Source organism: Papio anubis, chromosome 9 (assembly GCF_008728515.1).
Source record: "Papio anubis isolate 15944 chromosome 9, Panubis1.0, whole genome shotgun sequence".
Classification (NCBI taxonomy): Eukaryota; Metazoa; Chordata; class Mammalia; order Primates; family Cercopithecidae; genus Papio; species Papio anubis.
In genome coordinates, this window is record NC_044984.1 from 74,854,273 (window position 1) to 74,873,827 (window position 19,555).

Sequence of the window (19,555 nt, forward strand, 5' to 3'; positions counted from 1 at the left end):
ATAAATCAAGCCAGCTCATTTTGCCTTTGTATTAGTCTGTTCTCACACTGCTATGAAGAAATACTTGAGACTGGGTAATTTATAATGGAAAGAGATTTAATTGACTCACAGTTCAGCATGGCTGGGAGGGCCTCAGGAAATTTACAATCATGGCAAAAAGGGAATCAAACACCTCCTTCTTCACATGGCCAGCAGCAAGGAAAAGTATGAGTGCCCATTGGAGGGGGAAGCCCTTTATAAAACTATCAGATCTCATGAGAACTAACTCACTATCATGAGAACAGGATGGGGGAAACCACCCCCATGATTCAATTATCTCTACCTGATCCGTCCCATGACACATGGGGATTATGGGAACTACAATTCAAGATGAGATTTGGGTGGGGACACAACCAAACCATATTAGCCTCCAAACAGAATATGTATAACTATATGTGTAACTAGTTTTCCTTGTAGTGGTCTCTAAAAAATGACTTTTTCTTCAGAAGTTTTATTGAGAAATTTTTTAAAGGTAAGTGTTTCACAATACATAGTTTAAAGACTAAAATTATAGCTATGTTTTATATTTGGGGCCCCAATTGTCCAACTATACATATAAAACAATTTTAAAATATCATACTCCTATTTTATGCAAATTGAATATATTTATATTATAAGACTAATTTGGCACATTAGTATGAATGGGTCAGTCCATATTCTCAGCTTTGTAGTAGCAAGCACTCAAAATCATGTTTATGTTACATAACTTGATAAGTACTCCAAAATTTATCTGGATTAAGCCAGAGGTGCACATGAATGATATACTTACAATCTCTGAAGAAATAGTTTTAGTAAAACATATTTGAGAATTATTCCACCTATGTATTCAGAGTGACATTGTAAAAATGGGAAAAATTAAACATACTTAGTATTTACTGTGTATGGATGTTGTTGAGGACATTGCTTATTAAATTGTACTCTCTTTATGTTTTTTTCCAGAAGAAATGTATCTTTGATTTCAGTACCAGAGATTATTATATTTTTGTTCATTTAATTTATCTTTATTTGTGGTAACAAATATTTACAATCTTGCTTTTCCCATTGTTTTATTTATTTGTTATAAAGAGTCAAATTTATAATTTACTTCTAGGAAGTCTACAGTGTGTATTTTGTCAGTTAACCTAATTCTTGGGTTCATTCCTTTTGTTTTACCCTATTTTCTCTGTGCTCAATGTATCATCACATCCTGTCAATATTTCTTTGAATTTTTCTTTAGCTCTATTCCTAATTATTTTTAACCTACCAGATCATTGTAATCTACATTGTGCTTTATATGTAAAATATCGAACAAGTTTTTATCAAACTTGCCTATTCCCCATAACAAGTGATATGAAGGCTCAGACTTTTCTTTAAGTTTATATGTCACTAATTAATTTCTGTCAGTTGTTTCTGTATCACCTACTGCAGTCACCTAAACTGCTTTCAAACTTTCACTGCCTTTCAATAACACCACACCTGATAATCCCTCACACTTTTTTTCTTACTACTGCCTTAGTTAGACTATTTTCCTTCAGCCTAAGATTCTTCCCAGCCCTTGACAAACATTTTGTTGCCACTTACATATCTCTCCCCATACTCAACCCACTTGAACCTTTTTTCTTTCACATCTTTACTAATCCTCAGTTGTCCCTTCGATTTAGAGCTCCCAGATCTTCTTCTTTGTCCTGTTGCCTTTACCTCTTTGTAGTTATTTCTATTAACTAAAATATTTTTCATCAATATATGAAAAGATGCTTATACCTTGACTTGTAACCAGCCCACATCGTTCAATGTGAATGTTCAATAAATGCTATTGATTAAATTCAAGCTAGTGTAAAATTTATATCTGGTATGCTGAAATTTGCTTTGAACTTAACTTTGACGGTATTTCCATTTTTATATTGATCCACACTATGTTAGTGTTAGCAAATTTTAGTTTTACTTGTGTATGTTTAAATTATCTGTTTGCATGTTGTGTTTCTAAAAGGATACTAGATTATTTAAAATTTCTAGAGACAAAAATATTCTTAATAAACTTGGGAAGACTAGGTTGATAATTTTGTATGTTTTATAAATATAATTCACAAATATAACTTTTCAGACATCTGTTTTGCTTAAAAGAGAGTACATCTGTTCCTGAAAAATAAAAATATATAGTCATAAATAAAGAATTTAAACTTGGTCATCTAAGTTAGTGTACTTATCCAGGTCAATGAGAAGTCAATACAAAACTAACTACCTTCACAATCCTATCAGGAGAGTTTGGCAATTTCTAATAATTGATATTCAGAAGTTTACAGAATAATTACATTTTATGCACATTTTCATCTTCTAAGTAGAATTTACTAGTCACTAAAAACTCTCATGCATTTAAACATATAACAAATCTTGCTTATTTAGATCTACAGACCCTAATTTCAACCATGATGAAAGTATTTTAGTGATAAGAATAATTTATGAATAAAAATGTAATTTACTGAATACCTTGGCAGTTAATGTTGATCGCTTCATCACAGTTCAGTCATGTTTAGAAAATCTAAGCAAGCTGTGTGATTACTCCAGGAAGCATGGAATGATGTGTTCAAATTAGTACCATCTGTGGATAGAAAAAGTTTGAGGTTTTTAGTCATTCTTAAAGAATGGAAATCTGATTCTCCATGCTGAAATGAGTGTAATCCTTTTTGTATCTGTAATTCAATAAGGCAGTTGCCTTGAAATAGTCTAGTTCAGCATACAGTTCATCAAAGAGAAGATACTGGATATAAATGAGGGTTACTGCTGGTCACTTATGAATACTTCTGAGGTAGGCTTGTTTAAAAAAATTCTACAAGTTATACAATATATTTCACCTCAGATCAGACTTATTTTTGGTTTGTCTTTCTAAGCACATTTGAGTGAAAATGTGGACTAGATTTTGTACCGCATGAAAACAGAAGGCTGTTTCAATGAACCATCATTTATTTCCACAGTCAACAAACACTTATTGAGTGCCAGTATGTTCCAGTGTCCCATCACTGTGCCTGTCACATAATAGGAGACTGAAATTGTCATTATGTTTCCATAGCCAGGTTACAAATAACTCTTGCCTGGATTTTGTGGTTTTTCTTTATAAGACTTTTCTTCTCTGAAAACTTAATTGGAGAATACTAGAGTCTGTGAATGAATATTGATCTGCTGAAAATTTTTACTATGTAGCAAAATTTGCTAGTAACAAACACCAGCTATCCTAAAATCTGAACATTGGAGGAAAAAATAGTTGGTCATAGAGGCATGGGCATCTAGTCATCCCTCCAGATGGGATTAGGAAAGGGCAGCCTCCTCCGCCTTCTCTAGTTCATTAGCTAGTGAATATTTCCCTCCTGTAGTTTAGCAAACTCTAGGAGAGAAAATTAAAACATGGGAAAGGTGACTGGTGGTAGAGCTAAAAAATAAATAAATAAATAAATAAAAGGAAAGTATTTGGACCCTGATTCTCATGAGGAAAGAGTAGAGTGTAAGATTTTAATGAAAAGAAAAGTCGATATAAAACTTTTCAAGGCCAGGTGCCGTGGTGCACACTTGTGATCCCAGAAATTTGGGAGGTTGAGGTGGATGGATCAGTTGAGCCCAGGAGTTCAAGACCAGCCTAGGAAACATGGTGAAACTCCATCTCTACAAAAAGTACGAAATTAGCTGGGTGTGATGGTGCACACCTGTGTTTCCAGCCACCCGAGAGACTGCGATGGGAGGATCATATGAGCCTGGGAGGTTGAGGCTGCAATGAGCCATGATTGTGCCTCTGCATTCCAGCCTGAGCAACAGGGTAAGACTCTGTCTCAAGAAAAAAAAAAAGGAAAAATTTCTGCATTGTAAAAACTATCAGCAAAATAAAAATATAACAGATTTGGAAAATATGTCTTCATCAAGTATCACAAAAAGGTTATAGTAAAGCCTTAAATAAATAAATAGCAAAGCCTTCCACCCAATAGAAAAAAAAGTAGGAAAAAATACAAATGATAGTTTATAGAAAAGGAAATTAAAGGGAGAGAAGTGCAATAAGTTTCACAGTGAATTATATTTTTTCCTTTCTGAAACTTTTATTGCATACTCTGTTGGCAAGTGTGTTGGGAACAGGCACTCTTATGCATGTTGACAGGTGTAGGTATTGGTAAAACCTTTCTGGAGTGTTATTTAGCAATGTCTACCAATGCTACAAATATGCATATGTTTTACCTAGCAATGATTATCCTACAGATTTACTCACACATATGTGTGGAATATGAAAGCATAGGCTTATACATTACAGCTTGTTTGTTGCAAATATTGGACACAGCTTAATATCATTTCACAGGGGCTGGTAAAATCAAATTCGATATATCCATTTCAATGTGCTTACTCCATACAACTCCAGACACTAAAGAAAAAGGCAAAACATATCCAAAGCATATATATAGTGACCCTAAATCCCAATTTCCAGGGCAGTCTGAGTTTATGCTTGTTGTGCTGGCATTTCATCCAACAGACATTGCCTTTTACTCTCAAAAGTGACCTGTCTGTATAACAAATAATTTTCTGCAATGGAGTGAACGTTTGTATCACCCCCAGAATCATATGTTGAGGTCCCAACTCCCTGTGTGATGCTATTAGGAGGTGAGGCCTTTCAGAGGTAATTAGGTCATGAGGGTAGAACCCTCATGAATGGGATTAGTACGCTTATAAGAAGACTGCAGAGAGCTCTTTTGCCCTCTTTCTGCTATACAAGGACACAATAAGAAGCCAGCAGTCTGGAGTCAAGAGGCTGGTTCTCACCAGAAACCCGCCATGCTGGCACCCTGATCTCTGACTTTCAGTTCCAGAATGATGAGAAATAAATTTCTGTTGTTTGTAAATCACTCAGTCTATAGTAACTTGCTACAGCAGCCGAAACTAAGACAGTCACTCTAGGTATATTCTTTGGAAGTGAGAGAAGGGACTGGGAGGAAGAAGAGAGTGGGATATGAGGTTAGATGGAAAGAAAGGGAAGCCTGCACTCCAGTCTGGGTCACAGAGTGAGACCTTGTCAAAAAATAAAAATAAAAAAAACTTTTCAAGTATCCCACTGTACTTCAGATAAACCTAAAAGTCATACATTTGGTTTAAGGACTTAGTGTAATGTGATTCCACCTACATTGCCTACTTCGTCTCTTCCCATTCATCTCCTTGTAGACCCAACAGCCTTCATTAAGTGTTTTCAATGTGTGACACTGTCTTCTTCTTCAGGGTCTTAACACCTTCACACATCCTGATTTTTTTTTTTTATCTGTGAAGCTTCTTCTTTTTTTTTTTTTTTAATTTATTTATTATTATTATACTTTAAGTTGTAGGGTACATGTGCATAACGTGCAGGTTTGTTACATATGTATACTTGTGCCATGTTGGTGTGCTGCACCCATCAACTCGTCATTTACATCAGGTATAACTCCCAAAGCAATCCCTCCCCCCTCCCCCCTCCCCATGATAGGCCCCGGTGTGTGATGTTCCCCTTCCTGAGTCCAAGTGATCTCATTGTTCAGTTCCCACCTATGAGTGAGAACATGCGGTGTTTGGTTTTCAGTTCTTGTGATAGCTTGCTAAGAATGATGGTTTCCAGCTGCATCCATGTCCCTACAAAGGACACAAATTCATCCTTTTTTATGGCTGCATAGTATTCCATGGTGTATATGTGCCACATTTTCTTAATCCAATCTGTCACTGATGGACATTTGGGTTGATTCCAAGTCTTTGCTATTGTGAATAGTGCTGCACTAAACATACGTGTGCATGTGTCTTTATAGCAGCATGATTTATAATCCTTTGGGTATATACCCAGTAATGGGATGGCTGGGTCATATGGTACATCTAATTCTAGATCCTTGAGGAATCGCCATACTGTTTTCCATAATGGTTGAACTAGTTTACAATCCCACCAACAGTGTAAAAGTGTTCCTATTTCTCCACATCCTCTCCAGCACCTGTTGTTTCCTGACTTTTTAATGATCGCCATTCTAACTGGTGTGAGATGGTATCTCATTGTGGTTTTGATTTGCATTTCTCTGATGGCCAGTGATGATGAGCATTTTTTCATGTGTCTGTTGGCTGTATGAATGTCTTCTTTTGAGAAATGTCTGTTCATATCCTTTGCCCACTTTTTGATGGGGTTGTTTGTTTTTTTCTTGTAAATTTGTTTGAGTTCTTTGTAGGTTCTGGATATTAGCCCTTTGTCAGATGAGTAGATTGCAAAAATTTTCTCCCATTCTGTAGGTTGCCTGTTCACTCTGATGGTAGTTTCTTTTGCTGTGCAGAAGCTCTTTAGTTTAATTAGATCCCATTTGTCAATTTTAGCTTTTGCTGCCGTTGCTTTTGGTGTTTTAGACATGAAGTCTTTGCCCATGCCTATGTCCTGAATGGTACTACCTAGGTTTTCCTCTAGGATTTTTATGGTATTAGGTCTAACATTTAAGTCTCTAATCCATCTTGAATTAATTTTCGTATAAGGAGTAAGGAAAGGATCCAGATTCAGCTTTCTACTTATGGCTAGCCAATTTTCCCAGCACCATTTATTAAATAGGGAATCCTTTCCCCATTTCTTGTTTCTCTCAGGTTTGTCAAAGATCAGATGGCTGTAGATGTGTGGTATTATTTCTGAGGACTCTGTTCTGTTCCATTGGTCTATATCTCTGTTTTGGTAGCAGTACCATGCTGTTTTGGTTACTGTAGCCTTGTAGTATAGTTTGAAGTCAGGTAGCGTGATGCCTCCAGCTTTGTTCTTTTGACTTAGGATTGTCTTGGAGATGCGGGCTCTTTTTTGGTTCCATATGAACTTTAGAGCAGTTTTTTCCAATTCTGTGAAGAAACTCATTGGTAGCTTGATGGGGATGGCATTGAATCTATAAATTACCTTGGGCAGTATGGCCATTTTCACAATATTGATTCTTCCTATCCATGAGCATGGTATGTTCTTCCATTTGTTTGTGTCCTCTTTGATTTCACTGAGCAGTGGTTTGTAGTTCTCCTTGAAGAGGTCCTTTACATCCCTTGTAAGTTGGATTCCTAGGTATTTTATTCTCTTTGAAGCAATTGTGAATGGAAGTCCATTCCTGATTTGGCTCTCTGTTTGTCTGTTACTGGTGTATAAGAATGCTTGTGATTTTTGCACATTAATTTTGTATCCTGAGACTTTGCTGAAGTTGCTTATCAGCTTAAGGAGATTTTGGGCTGAGACAATGGGGTTTTCTAAATAGACAATCATGTCATCTGCAAACAGGGACAATTTGACTTCTTCTTTTCCTAACTGAATACCCTTGATTTCTTTCTCTTGCCTAATTGCCCTAGCCAGAACTTCCAACACTATGTTGAATAGGAGTGGTGAGAGAGGGCATCCCTGTCTTGTGCCAGTTTTCAAAGGGAATTTTTCCAGTTTTTGCCCATTCAGTATGATATTGGCTGTGGGTTTGTCATAAATAGCTCTTATTATTTTGAGGTACGTTCCATCAATACCGAATTTATTGAGCGTTTTTAGCATGAAGGGCTGTTGAATTTTGTCAAAAGCCTTTTCTGCATCTATTGAGATAATCATGTGGTTCTTGTCTTTGGTTCTGTTTATATGCTGGATTATGTTTATTGATTTGCAAATGTTGAACCAGCCTTGCATCCCAGGGATGAAGCCACTTGATCATGGTGGATAAGCTTTTTGATGTGTTGCTGAATCCGGTTTGCCAGTATTTTATTGAGGATTTTTGCATCGATGTTCATCAGGGATATTGGTCTAAAATTCTCTTTTTTTGTTGTGTCTCTGCCAGGCTTTGGTATCAGGATGATGTTGGCCTCATAAAATGAGTTAGGGAGGATTCCCTCTTTTTCTATTGATTGGAATAGTTTCAGAAGGAATGGTACCAACTCCTCCTTATACCTCTGGTAGAATTCAGCTGTGAATCCATCTGGTCCTGGACTTTTTTTTGGTTGGTAGGCTATTAAATATTGCCTCAATTTCAGAGCCTGCTATTGGTCTATTCAGGGATTCCACTTCTTCCTGGTTTAGTCTTGGAAGAGTGTAAGTGTCCAGGAAATTATCCATTTCTTCTAGATTTTCCAGTTTATTTGCGTAGAGGTGTTTATAGTATTCTCTGATGGTAGTTTGTATTTCTGTGGGGTCGGTGGTGATATCCCCTTTATCATTTTTAATTGCGTCGATTTGATTCTTCTCTCTTTTCTTCTTTATTAGTCTTGCTAGTGGTCTGTCAATTTTGTTGATCTTTTCAAAAAACCAACTCCTGGATTCATTGATTTTTTGGAGGGTTTTTTGTGTCTCTATCTCCTTCAGTTCTGCTCTGATCTTAGTTATTTCTTGCCTTCTGCTAGCTTTCGAATGTGTTTGCTCTTGCTTCTCTAGTTCTTTTAATTGCGATGTTAGAGTGTCAATTTTAGATCTTTCCTGCTTTCTCTTGTGGGCATTTAGTGCTATAAATTTCCCTCTACACACTGCTTTAAATGTGTCCCAGAGATTCTGCTATGTTGTATCTTTGTTCTCATTGGTTTCAAAGAACATCTTTATTTCTGCCTTCATTTCGTTATGTACCCAATAGTCATTCAGGAGCAGGTTGTTCAGTTTCCATGTAGTTGAGCAGTTTTGATTGAGTTGCTTAGTCCTGAGTTCTAGTTTGATTGCACTGTGGTCTGAGAGACAGTTTGTTATAATTTCTGTTCTTGTACATTTGCTGAGGAGTGCTTTACTTCCAATTACGTGGTCAATTTTGGAGTAAGTACAATGTGGTGCTGAGAAGAATGTATATTCTGTTGATTTGGGGTGGAGAGTTCTATAGATGTCTATTAGGTCTGCTTGCTGCAGAGATGAGTTCAATTCCTGGATATCCTTGTTAACTTTCTGTCTTGTTGATCTGTCTAATGTTGACAGTGGAGTGTTGAAGTCTCCCATTATTATTGTATGGGAGTCTAAGTCTCTTTGTAAGTCTCTAAGGACTTGCTTTATGAATCTGGGTGCTCCTGTATTGGGTGCATATATATTTAGGATAGTTAGCTCTTCCTGTTGAATTGATCCCTTTACCATTATGTAATGGCCTTCTTTGTCTCTTTTGATCTTTGATGGTTTAAAGTCTGTTTTATCAGAGACTAGTATTGCAATCCCTGCTTTTTTTTGTTCTCCATTTGCTTGGTAAATCTTCCTCCATCCCTTTATTTTGAGCCTATGTATGTCTCTGCGTGTGAGATGGGTCTCCTGAATACAGCAGACTGATGGGTCTTGACTCTTTATCCAGTTTGCCAGTCTGTGTCTTTTCATTGGAGCATTTAGTCCATTTACATTTAAGGTTAAGATTGTTATGTGTGAACTTGATCCTGCCATTATGATATTAACTGGTTATTTTGCTCATTAGTTGATGCAGTTTCTTCCTAGCCTCGATGGTCTTTACATTTTGGCATGTTTTTGCCATGGCTGATACCGGTTGTTCCTTTCCATGTTTAGTGCTTCCTTCAGGGTCTCTTTTAAGGCAGGTCTAGTGGTGACAAAATCTCTAAGCATTTGCTTATCTGTAAAGGATTTTATTTCTCCTTCACTTATGAAACTTAGTTTGGCTGGATATGAAATTCTGGGTTTAAAATTCTTTTCTTTAAGAATGTTGAATATTGGCCCCCACTCTCTTCTGGCTTGTAGAGTTTCTGCCGAGAGATCTGCTGTTAGTCTGATGGGCTTCCCTTTGTGGGTAACCCGACCTTTCTCTCTGGCTGCCCTTAAGATTTTTTCCTTCATTTCAACTTTGGTGAATCTGGCAATTTTGTGTCTTGGAGTTGCTCTTCTCGAGGAGTATCTTTGTGGCGTTCTCTGTATTTCCTGGATTTGAATGTTGGCCTGCCCTACTAGGTTGGGGAAGTTCTCCTGGATGATATCCTGAAGAGTGTTTTCCAACTTGGTTCCATTTTCCCCCTCACTTTCAGGCACCCCAATCAGACGTAGATTTGGTCTTTTTACATAATCCCATACTTCTTGCAGGCTTTGTTCATTTCTTTTTCTTCTTTTTTCTTTTGGTTTCTCTTCTTGCTTCATTTCATTCATTTGATCCTCAATCGCTGATACTCTTTCTTCCAGTTGATCGAGTCGGTTACTGAAGCTTGTGCATTTGTCACGTATTTCTCGTGTCATGGTTTTCATCTCTTTCATTTCGTTTATGACCTTCTCTGCATTAATTACTCTAGTCATCAATTCTTCCACTTTTTTTTTCAAGATTTTTAGTTTCTTTGCGCTGGGTACGTAATTCCTCCTTTAGCTCTGAGAAATTTGATGGACTGAAGCCTTCTTCTCTCATCTCATCAAAGTCATTCTCCGTCCAGCTTTGATCCGTTGCTGGCGATGAGCTGCGCTCCTTTGCTGGGGGAGATGCACTCTTATTTTTTGAATTTCCAGCTTTTCTGCCCTGCTTTTTCCCCATCTTTGTTGTTTTATCTGCCTCTGGTCTTTGATGATGGTGATGTACTGATGGGGTTTTGGTGTGGGTGTCCTTCCTGTTTGATAGTTTTCCTTCTAACAGTCAGGACCCTCAGCTGTAGGTCTGCTGGAGATTGCTTGAGGTCCACTCCAGACCCTGTTTGCCTGGGTATCAGCAGCAGAGGCTGCAGAAGATAGAATATTTCTGAACAGTGAGTGTACCTGTCTGATTCTTGCTTTGGAAGCTTCCTCTCAGGGGTGTACTCCACCCTGTGAGGTGTGGGGTGTCAGACTGCCCCTAGTGGGGGATGTCTCCCAGTTAGGCTACTCAGGGGTCAGGGACCCACTTGAGCAAGGAGTCTGTCCCTTCTCAGATCTCAACCTCCGTGTTGGGAGATCCACTGCTCTCTTCAAAGCTGTCAGACAGAGTCGTTTGCGTCTGCAGAGGTTTCTGCTGCGTTTATTTTTTACTGTGCCCTGTCCCCAGAGGTGGAGTCTACAGAGACAGGCAGGTTTCCTTGAGCTGCTGTGAGCTCCACCCAGTTGGAGCTTCCCAGCAGCTTTGTTTACCTACTTAAGCCTCAGCAATGGCGGGCGCCCCTCCCCCAGCCTCGCTGCTGCCTTGCCGGTAGATCACAGACTGCTGTGCTAGCAATGAGGGAGGCTCCGTGGGCGTGGGACCCTCCCGGCCAGGTGTGGGATATGATCTCCTGGTGTGCCTGTTTGCTTAAAGCGCAATATTGGGGTGGGAGTTACCCGATTTTCCAGGTGTTGTGTGTCTCAGTTCCCCTGGCTAGGAAAAGGGATTCCCTTCCCCCTTGCGCTTCCCAGGTGAGGCAATGCCTCGCCCTGCTTCAGCTCTCGCTGGTCGGGCTGCAGCAGCTGACCAGCACCGATCGTCCAGCACTCCCCAGTGAGATGAACCCAGTACCTCAGTTGAAAATGCCGAAATCACCGGTCTTCTGTGTCGCTCGCGCTGGGAGTTGGAGACTGGAGCTGTTCCTATTCGGCCATCTTGCTCCGCCCCTGAGCTTCTTCTTATCCTTCAGGTCTCTAATTAAATTATCCTTCATCAGGAAAGCTAAATAAAGTCCCCTGTTATACCCTTGATTCATTTGCTCATACATTCAAAAAATATTTATTGAATCACCATTTTGTTTAATTCAGTAGTGTAGACTCTTAGAGACAAGATCTGATATGTACATTGACATTTTATGTATATATAACCTACAAATAAATATATCTTTTGCAGCGATTTTTCAATATTTTTATTGAGATGGATATGGAAGCAAAATCTCAATCTTTTATGGGGTGGGTTTATAGTGCAGAGCTAAGATTTATAGGAAAGTAAGTATCAGTTCAAAATAATGCAGGCTATACAAACTAATAGAGCTATCTGAAAATAAATTTTAAAATAAACTCCCCTTGAGATGTTGAGTTTCCCCTTGCTCTCTATATGTAAGCAGAGACTAGGTAAGTAGTGATCGCTCATTTTGTAATCACTTAATGATTGTATTGGTCTTCTATTGCTGTGTAACAAATTGTCACAAACTTACTGGCTTAAAACCATACCCATTTATTAGCTCATAGTTCTATAGGTCAGAAGTCCAGGCATGCTGTGCCTAGGTTCTCTACTTATTCTCACAAGCTGAAGTCAAGTTATCAGTCAACATTTTCTTGTGTAACTCAGGATCCTCTCCCAAGTTCATGTGGTTGTGGTAGAATTTAGTTCCTTGCAGTCATAGGACTGACAGCCCCTTCCCTGGAGGGCTTTTAGCTAAGGGCTTCTCTCAGCTCCTAAATATTTTGTGTTCCTTATCATGTGGCTCCCTCCTTCTTGAAAGCCAGCAATAGAGAAATTTTTGTGCACTGAATCCATCTCTTTAAAGCTTTGACATCCTTTTCTGAAAATGGCCAAAAATACTATTCTCCTTTTAGAGGGCTCAGGTTATAAGGTCATGTCCACGGGATAGCTCTCTATTTTAAAGTAAAATGATTAAGATTCTTAGTTACAGCAGCAACATAGCTTTCCATTTGGACCTAGATCAGTGTTTGGCTCAGTAAGTGGAAGAATCTGTTTGTACAGGGACCAGGAATCTTGCGGGATATCTGCAGACACAAAGGTCAGACAAAGAGACAAGATGACCAAGATGATCTCTCAATTCCAAATTCTGAGATTATGTGATTTTCTCATTTATTTGTGTGTTCTTATGGATTCAGTTGCCAAATATATATCTTAAAAACTGGATTCTGTCCTGTTGCTATCATCTAATTTCTTCTTTCCTGGACAAATCAAGTAGTCTCTGAATTTCTCCCTTTTCCTGTTTTGCAATTACCAGACTAGACTTAATAAAATGTACCTCTGGACATACTGTGACATTTTTTATAGCTTTGCATTGCCTGACAAGCTATCTATAGTTTCCTCTGACACAGTAAGTCCCCAAGCTATTGTGCAGTCCTTCTGTTTGTTATTGCCGACATGAATTACAAGCTACAGTTTAACTCATCTTAGCTCATATCACCCTCTCTTCTATGATCTCCACTTTTACAATCAGTGAAATTCCATCTCTCGTGCCATCTCTTCTCTAAAAACATTTTCTGAACACCCAAGTCAATCAAACGCATCTGATTTATGTTAGAATATTTTGAAAATGTATCTTATGTTCAGATGATCTGAGTTCAAATTTAGTGACTGAGGGATTTGAAAAAATTATGAAAATTCTACTTTTTAGCCAACTCTAAAACTTCTTCCTCTATAAATGTACATTTTTTTTTCCTAAAGATAGTGTTTTCTCTAATTGCTTTTCTTCATGATAGATAAAGGTAAAACAGAATTTGTGGTAAGTAGTGTGCCAAGTGGTCTATCTTACTGCTACTTTTAAGGTTAATGTTCAATTAAATGTAGTAAGATTTGATAATAAATATTAATATTTTAAAATAAAGTAATTGAATCTTATCATAAGACTTTAATCTACTAACTATCTTCCATGGCTTTATACCTTCTCTTCCAGTTTTGGTAAAAAAAATATATATATATATGTGTGTGTATATATATATATATATATATAAATCAAGCATCTATCTAGTATTTGATATCATCTCCTTCTGGGGATCTGAGAGGAATTTCAAAGTTAACCTACTCAAAAAAAATTGTTAATCTTCCTCCCCAAAGATTACCCCTCTTGCAGTCACCCACATCTTGATTAATAGTGACTTCATCTTTTTATTTGCTCAATCCAAAAACCTTAGGGCATTTTTTATTCCTCTCTTTCTCTGCTATTTCACATGCCACACATCAGCAAACCTTGCCAGCTCTCCTTCACATTATATTCAAGAGTTGAATGTTTCTTTTTGCTTCTACTGCTACTACCATGGAGCAGGCCACCGTGATCTCTTGTGTTGACATTGCAGTTGCCTGCTAATTACTCTCCTTGTTTCCAGCCTTGTTACCCTTTAGTCTGTTCTCAACACAGTAGCTAGAGTGATTCTGTGAAAGAGAGAGGCTGCCACTTCTCTGCTCAAATGAAAGCCATGACAATGTCCTCTAGCGTCACATACTGGTAGCTTCCACCGGTCACTCAGGACTTCTTGTTACTCTCCAAATATATCAGCCATGCCTGCAACTATACAGTTTCCTCTGCTTCAAATTTCTCTTTCTGAAATATTCACATGGCTAGGTCCCCTGCCTACATATGGAACTTAGTATCTTCTAATCCCTTCTCTGATTGCCTAATTTAAATTTTCAGTATCCCTGAAACTCTCCTTCTTCCTATTCTTCTTTTTCTCCATAACACTGATCATCATCCAAAACACTACAGTTGGCCCTCCGAATCCGTGTGTTCTGCATCTGTGGATTCAATCAACTACAGATGGAAAATATACAAAACCAAAATGTGTCTGTACCCAACGTGCCCAGACTTTTATTTCTTGGCATTAATCTCTAAATAGTACAACAGCTATTTATAGAGCATTTACATTGTGTTAGGTGTTATAAATGACCTAAGATTATTTGAATTATATGAGAAGATGTGTGTAGTTTATATGTAGATACTATACCGTTTTATATAAGGAACTTGAACATCTTCTGATTTTGTTCTCCACGGAAGGTCTGGGAGCCAGTACCCTGTGGATACAAAAGGTGACTATGTACAATGCTTATTGATACTTTTATTGTTTATAGCACCCCGAATTTAAATTTTGCAGGGACAGGAAGTTTTGTCTGTTTTGTTCCTTGTATTTTCAGCACCTACAATTCTACCTGTACATATTAGATGCTCTTAGATATTTATTGACTGTTGAATTAATATATCTTTAGAGATCAATGAGCCTTCTAAATGTTTATTAATTTTCTTTTTTTAAAATGTGAATATTAACATACAGTTTGCATTAATTATGTAATTTTCACATGTCATCATTTAGATTCTCTTTATCTCCATCTTCTTAATAAAGGTCCTTGAAGATATACAAAGAAAGGCATGGTTGAGAAGAGTTCCAATACCACTTAATTGATTGCTCTTTCATATTTCTAACCGTAACATGCTTATATTACTTGCCCAATAATCTGTCTCTTGAAAACAGGACATGAGCTTTATTGTATCCTCAATCCCTAACACCAGGCTCAGAGCCTGACACATGGTATGCATTTGGCAAACCAATAGTTAGTATGAAAGCAAATAAATGACTCCAAGTAGGACCATGTGTTAATTCTAAATATGCCTGAGATAAAATAAAAAATAGATGAATTATATACATTAAAAACTGTCAGTAATATTGTTTATTTAAAATTGTTTTATAATCAACATTTACTAGATATAAGATGTGTTTGTGTTTATTTAGACATTTAAATACACAAATATCTTCCCTTGGAACTGAGTATTACAAACTCAAACCATACCTAGGGAAGTCCTTAGGATGGCATGAGCATATAGTTTTCCTTTGTAACAGTGAAGTAGTTCTATTTGAAGCCAAAGTTTGTTTATATAAGCCACTTATGACTGAATTTGGAAGCAAAATTAAGAATTAATAAATTACAATTATTTTGCCCTCTACCCTTTTAAAATGGTGGTCCTGGAAGCATCACTCTAAGGTTCTTCTCATTAAGTGTGGGAATAATTAATCTAAATGCTATAGTAATTTGACAGATCTCTACTAGCTGCTCCATAATAGAATTCTATTCTTTCTTCTGTTTACAAAGTGTTTGGTAATTGTAACTGCTTTTAATTTTTCCCTTTAATTTTTAGTTCCCAGTGTTCCCACAAATATTGCTTTTTCTGATGTACAGTCAACTAGTGCAACATTGACATGGATAAGACCTGACACTATCCTTGGCTACTTTCAAAATTACAAAATTACCACTCAGCTTCGTGCTCAAAAATGCAGAGAATGGGAATCCGAAGAATGTGTTGAATATCAAAAAATTCAATACCTCTATGAAGCTAACTTAACTGAAGAAACAGTATATGGATTAAAGAAATTTAGATGGTATAGATTCCAAGTGGCTGCCAGCACCAATGCTGGCTATGGCAATGCTTCAAATTGGATTTCTACGCAAACTCTGCCTGGCCGTGAGTATTGTCCTGACATATACATATTGATTTCTGTTATATTCTGTATCTGTCTATATATTATGCTTTATACTTAATCTAATTGTGTATAAAATCACTGAACATAGAAATAACTGAGGACACTACCATATATAACAACATGTTTATTTTTAATTTAGTTGAAACCCAAAGAGAAATGCAATGTTAGTCATTATTAGGGCTTTTCTCAAACTCCCAAAGTTGTGCCAATGTCCTAGAATCTCATATTGCAACAGTGCATTGTGGGAAGCTTCTCTGATGCTCTACCATTAAGCCATACTGATTATCATCTAATGCCCTTGACCCAGGCCCACATTCTTTTTTACATATTTGGAGGCTCTGCTGCTTTTAAGCCCAACTTTACGACCTTTTCAGTGACTTCAAACTTACACACAAACACGTGTGACCACAATAACCCTGACTGGTCTGTCTGCAAGTAGTTTTTCAGCTTGTATTTTTCAACTGCACAAAATTCTGAGGCAAAGAATTATCAAGCTATCAACTCCTAGCTTGAGATAGGAAGAAGAAAAAAATACAGAGAAGAAACATAAATACTCGAAATTATTTTGCCATCTATACATCTTTCAGGACTTTAAATGCTTTTCCTACAAACCATCAATGTATAAGTAAAGATTGCTCTTGCAACGTAGGTTTTACGTTTATAGTTAACTGTCCTGCTTGCTTGGAGAATATAATTAACCATAATTAAGTAAATAAATTTATATTCCTTATCCTGAACTCTGTCTACATAGAATTGTGATGGTTTCTATGCAACATAAGTAAGTTGCAAATCAAGTCCTGCAAGCCAGAGCTCTGGGGAATGGCTGCATTCTCTGAAATGCCATTTCTGCCCCAGCCCTCCAGAGCAAATTTCAGGTTTGCCAGGCCACCCATCCCATATAAACCCTTCAGATATAGACCTTATGTTATCATCTTCCTATCTTGACTGAGGCTCTTAAAAGATGATCCCTTTCAAATCCAAATCACATGTTCTTAAACATTTTTGATACTTATTAGCATAGTGATATACCTACACACACACAGACATAGATTTTCAGTGACAAATACCATGTTAGCACTTATAGATATAGATAGTGAAATAAACTTTGATCTAGAGGGCTTTATTTTCTAGGCCACCAATTGTGTCTCTTGTTATAATTTCCCAGAGTATCTGGCATAATGTTTGTAATAGTAAATGTTCAACAAATGTCTGTTAATATAATTCAACATTTGAGGTAGAATCCTGACAACTCAGCCTTTGACACAATTGTCCAACCTTTTCTCTTTTTGGTACTTTGACACTTGGTTTCTGTAAGGTCTGCCCTTCTGTTTTTTCTCCTACCTTCCTGGTAGTTCCTTCTTAGTCCTCTTTGCTGAATTATTCTCAGCAAATAATTGTTTTTTAACTGTAAGCATTGGAGAGATGAGAGAGCTATACTTGGCCCTTTTTTCTTCTTTATCAACACACAACCCCAAGGAGATTTTACTCTAACTGCTCTTATTCTGGTCTATAGCTTTAAAGTCTACTTACATCTCGATTATTCTCAAATACTATATCCAGTCCTGAATGCTGCCTAGATCTCCAGATCAGTATATCTGCCTGATCAACTAATCACTGGGCTTGTGTGTTGAATATACTTCTCTAAATTATCATGATCAAATACCAAACCTTCTCATATCATTATTTATCTGTTTGCAGAAAATGAAAATCCAGGCACTGTTCTTTTCCTCCTCAATCTTGCCCATGATTCATTTCAACCACACTATCTAACCCAATTCCTCCATTTTCATTACTATTACGTTAGTCCAACTCTTCATTACTGCTCCCACATCACTAGCCTAACTAGCCTCTTACACTGCCAGACTGGTCTTTTTCAACCTAAAGCAGATGATGTCACTTTCTTGCTTAAAACTAACCAATGAATTCCCATGGCTCTTAGAATAAATTTTGCATTTCTTATCATGGTTAACAAGCCCTATATGACTTGGCTCTTACCTTAAACTTTAACATTATTTATAGCCATGTTCCCCCTTACCATTGTCTTCCACTCATACTAGACTTTTTTTTTTTTTTTTGCTTACACAAAATAAATTCTTAGAATTTGCACCTTTGCGTTCCCTGTTTCTTTTGACCAAAATGTTCTTCCACCTCCTTCTTCACATGAGCAGCTTCTTATAACATAGATCTCTACTTAAATGATCTCTGCTCAGAATGAATTTCCCTGACCACTCAATCTAAAAATAGTTAAAATAGTCATGCAGTAATCTTATATAATATCATGTTATTTTAATGAATATTTATAATTACATGATCATTTTTATTTGCTTCTGTTTAAGGTCTGCCTTGATCATTACTATTGCTTTTTTTTGTGATAAGATCTCATTCTTTCACACAGGCTGGAGTGCAGGGGCATGATCACAGCTTACCGCAGCTTTGACCTCCTGGACTCAAGTAATCCTCCCACTTCAGCCTTCCAAGTAGCTGAGACTACAGGCACATGCCACTGTGACTGGCTAAATTTTTTTAAATTTTTTTGATATAGATGAGGTCTCACTATGTTGCCCAAGCTGGTCTTGAACTCTTAGGCTCAAGTGATCCTCCTGCCCTGGCCTCCCAAAGTGCTGAGATTACAAGCATGAGCCACCATCCCACCCATATTTTCTTGTTGTCTAGAATAGTTCCCAGTACCAGGAAATACTCTATAAATATTCCCTGAATGAGAGAAATTTGATTGAATAAGTTCCAGTGGGTAGGACAAAAAAGATTGTTTTCCAGTGCAGGTGATGACAAGGATGATGATGCTATCACAAAGATAGCAAAAATATGGAAAAAATTCAGTTTACTTTGGGGTTAGTCAGTAGGTATGGTTATTTTGAACCTGATGATTTTGTCAAGAAATAACTATTCTAATATAACTAGAAAACAGAAATGAGTAAATGCCCAGAGATTGGAACCAAACACATCAGTAGCCTAGATCTGACTTGTGGACAGCTGATTTGTAACCTTTGATTAAAATATGCCTGTGCCTTTGTGCCTGCTGCCACTAGGGTTCCCATTCTGAGTATCTCACTGAGGAGTACCTGCTTCTAATTACCACACTGAGCCAGGAAGTGAACTTTTTAAATGCACAGTCCCTTGCAAGCACACTTGACACTATTATACAAGATGTTTAATTAGCATAAACCAACATATAACATGATCAGTTCAGAAGTTGGTAAATAAAACTGAAAAGTTGGATTTCTAAATAATCCTACATTCTCAAGTCTTTCCACTTGGATATCATTATTTCCACCCCATTTCCTCCACTTCTTACCACCTTTTAAGTTCTATGGCCATATTTTATTTCCAGGGGACACACAAAAAATGGACTTTCTACCACTGTGATTAGGAGAGAAAGATGAAAAGATTTATATTTTTCAATTTTGTGATAACAAACATATGATTGTATTCTCAAAACTCACAGCTTTTCAACTAAGTAGTCACATGTGGGTGAGAATAATTGTTTAAGTTTTGACAATGAGT

The 19,555-nt window shown here is 37.2% G+C and overlaps 1 protein-coding gene and 1 long non-coding RNA gene across 3 annotated transcripts in view; one reads left to right on the forward strand and one right to left on the reverse strand.

The window, feature by feature from the left end:
- PTPRQ (protein tyrosine phosphatase receptor type Q) overlaps positions 1–19,555 on the forward strand; it is a 219,140-nt gene that overhangs the window by 112,500 nt on the left and 87,085 nt on the right. For both annotated transcript variants that reach the window (XM_031650636.1, XM_031650637.1), the window contains exon 26: positions 15,691–16,014. In XM_031650636.1, coding sequence (XP_031506496.1) covers positions 15,691–16,014 — 324 coding nt within the window. The remainder of the gene's footprint in view (positions 1–15,690; positions 16,015–19,555) is intronic.
- LOC116268902 overlaps positions 1,791–19,555 on the reverse strand; it is a 132,216-nt gene continuing 114,451 nt past the window's right edge. The window contains exons 2-3 of the long non-coding RNA XR_004176134.1: positions 14,507–14,573; positions 1,791–2,614 (exon numbers count right to left, since the gene is read on the reverse strand). This is a non-coding gene — a long non-coding RNA (uncharacterized LOC116268902). The remainder of the gene's footprint in view (positions 2,615–14,506; positions 14,574–19,555) is intronic.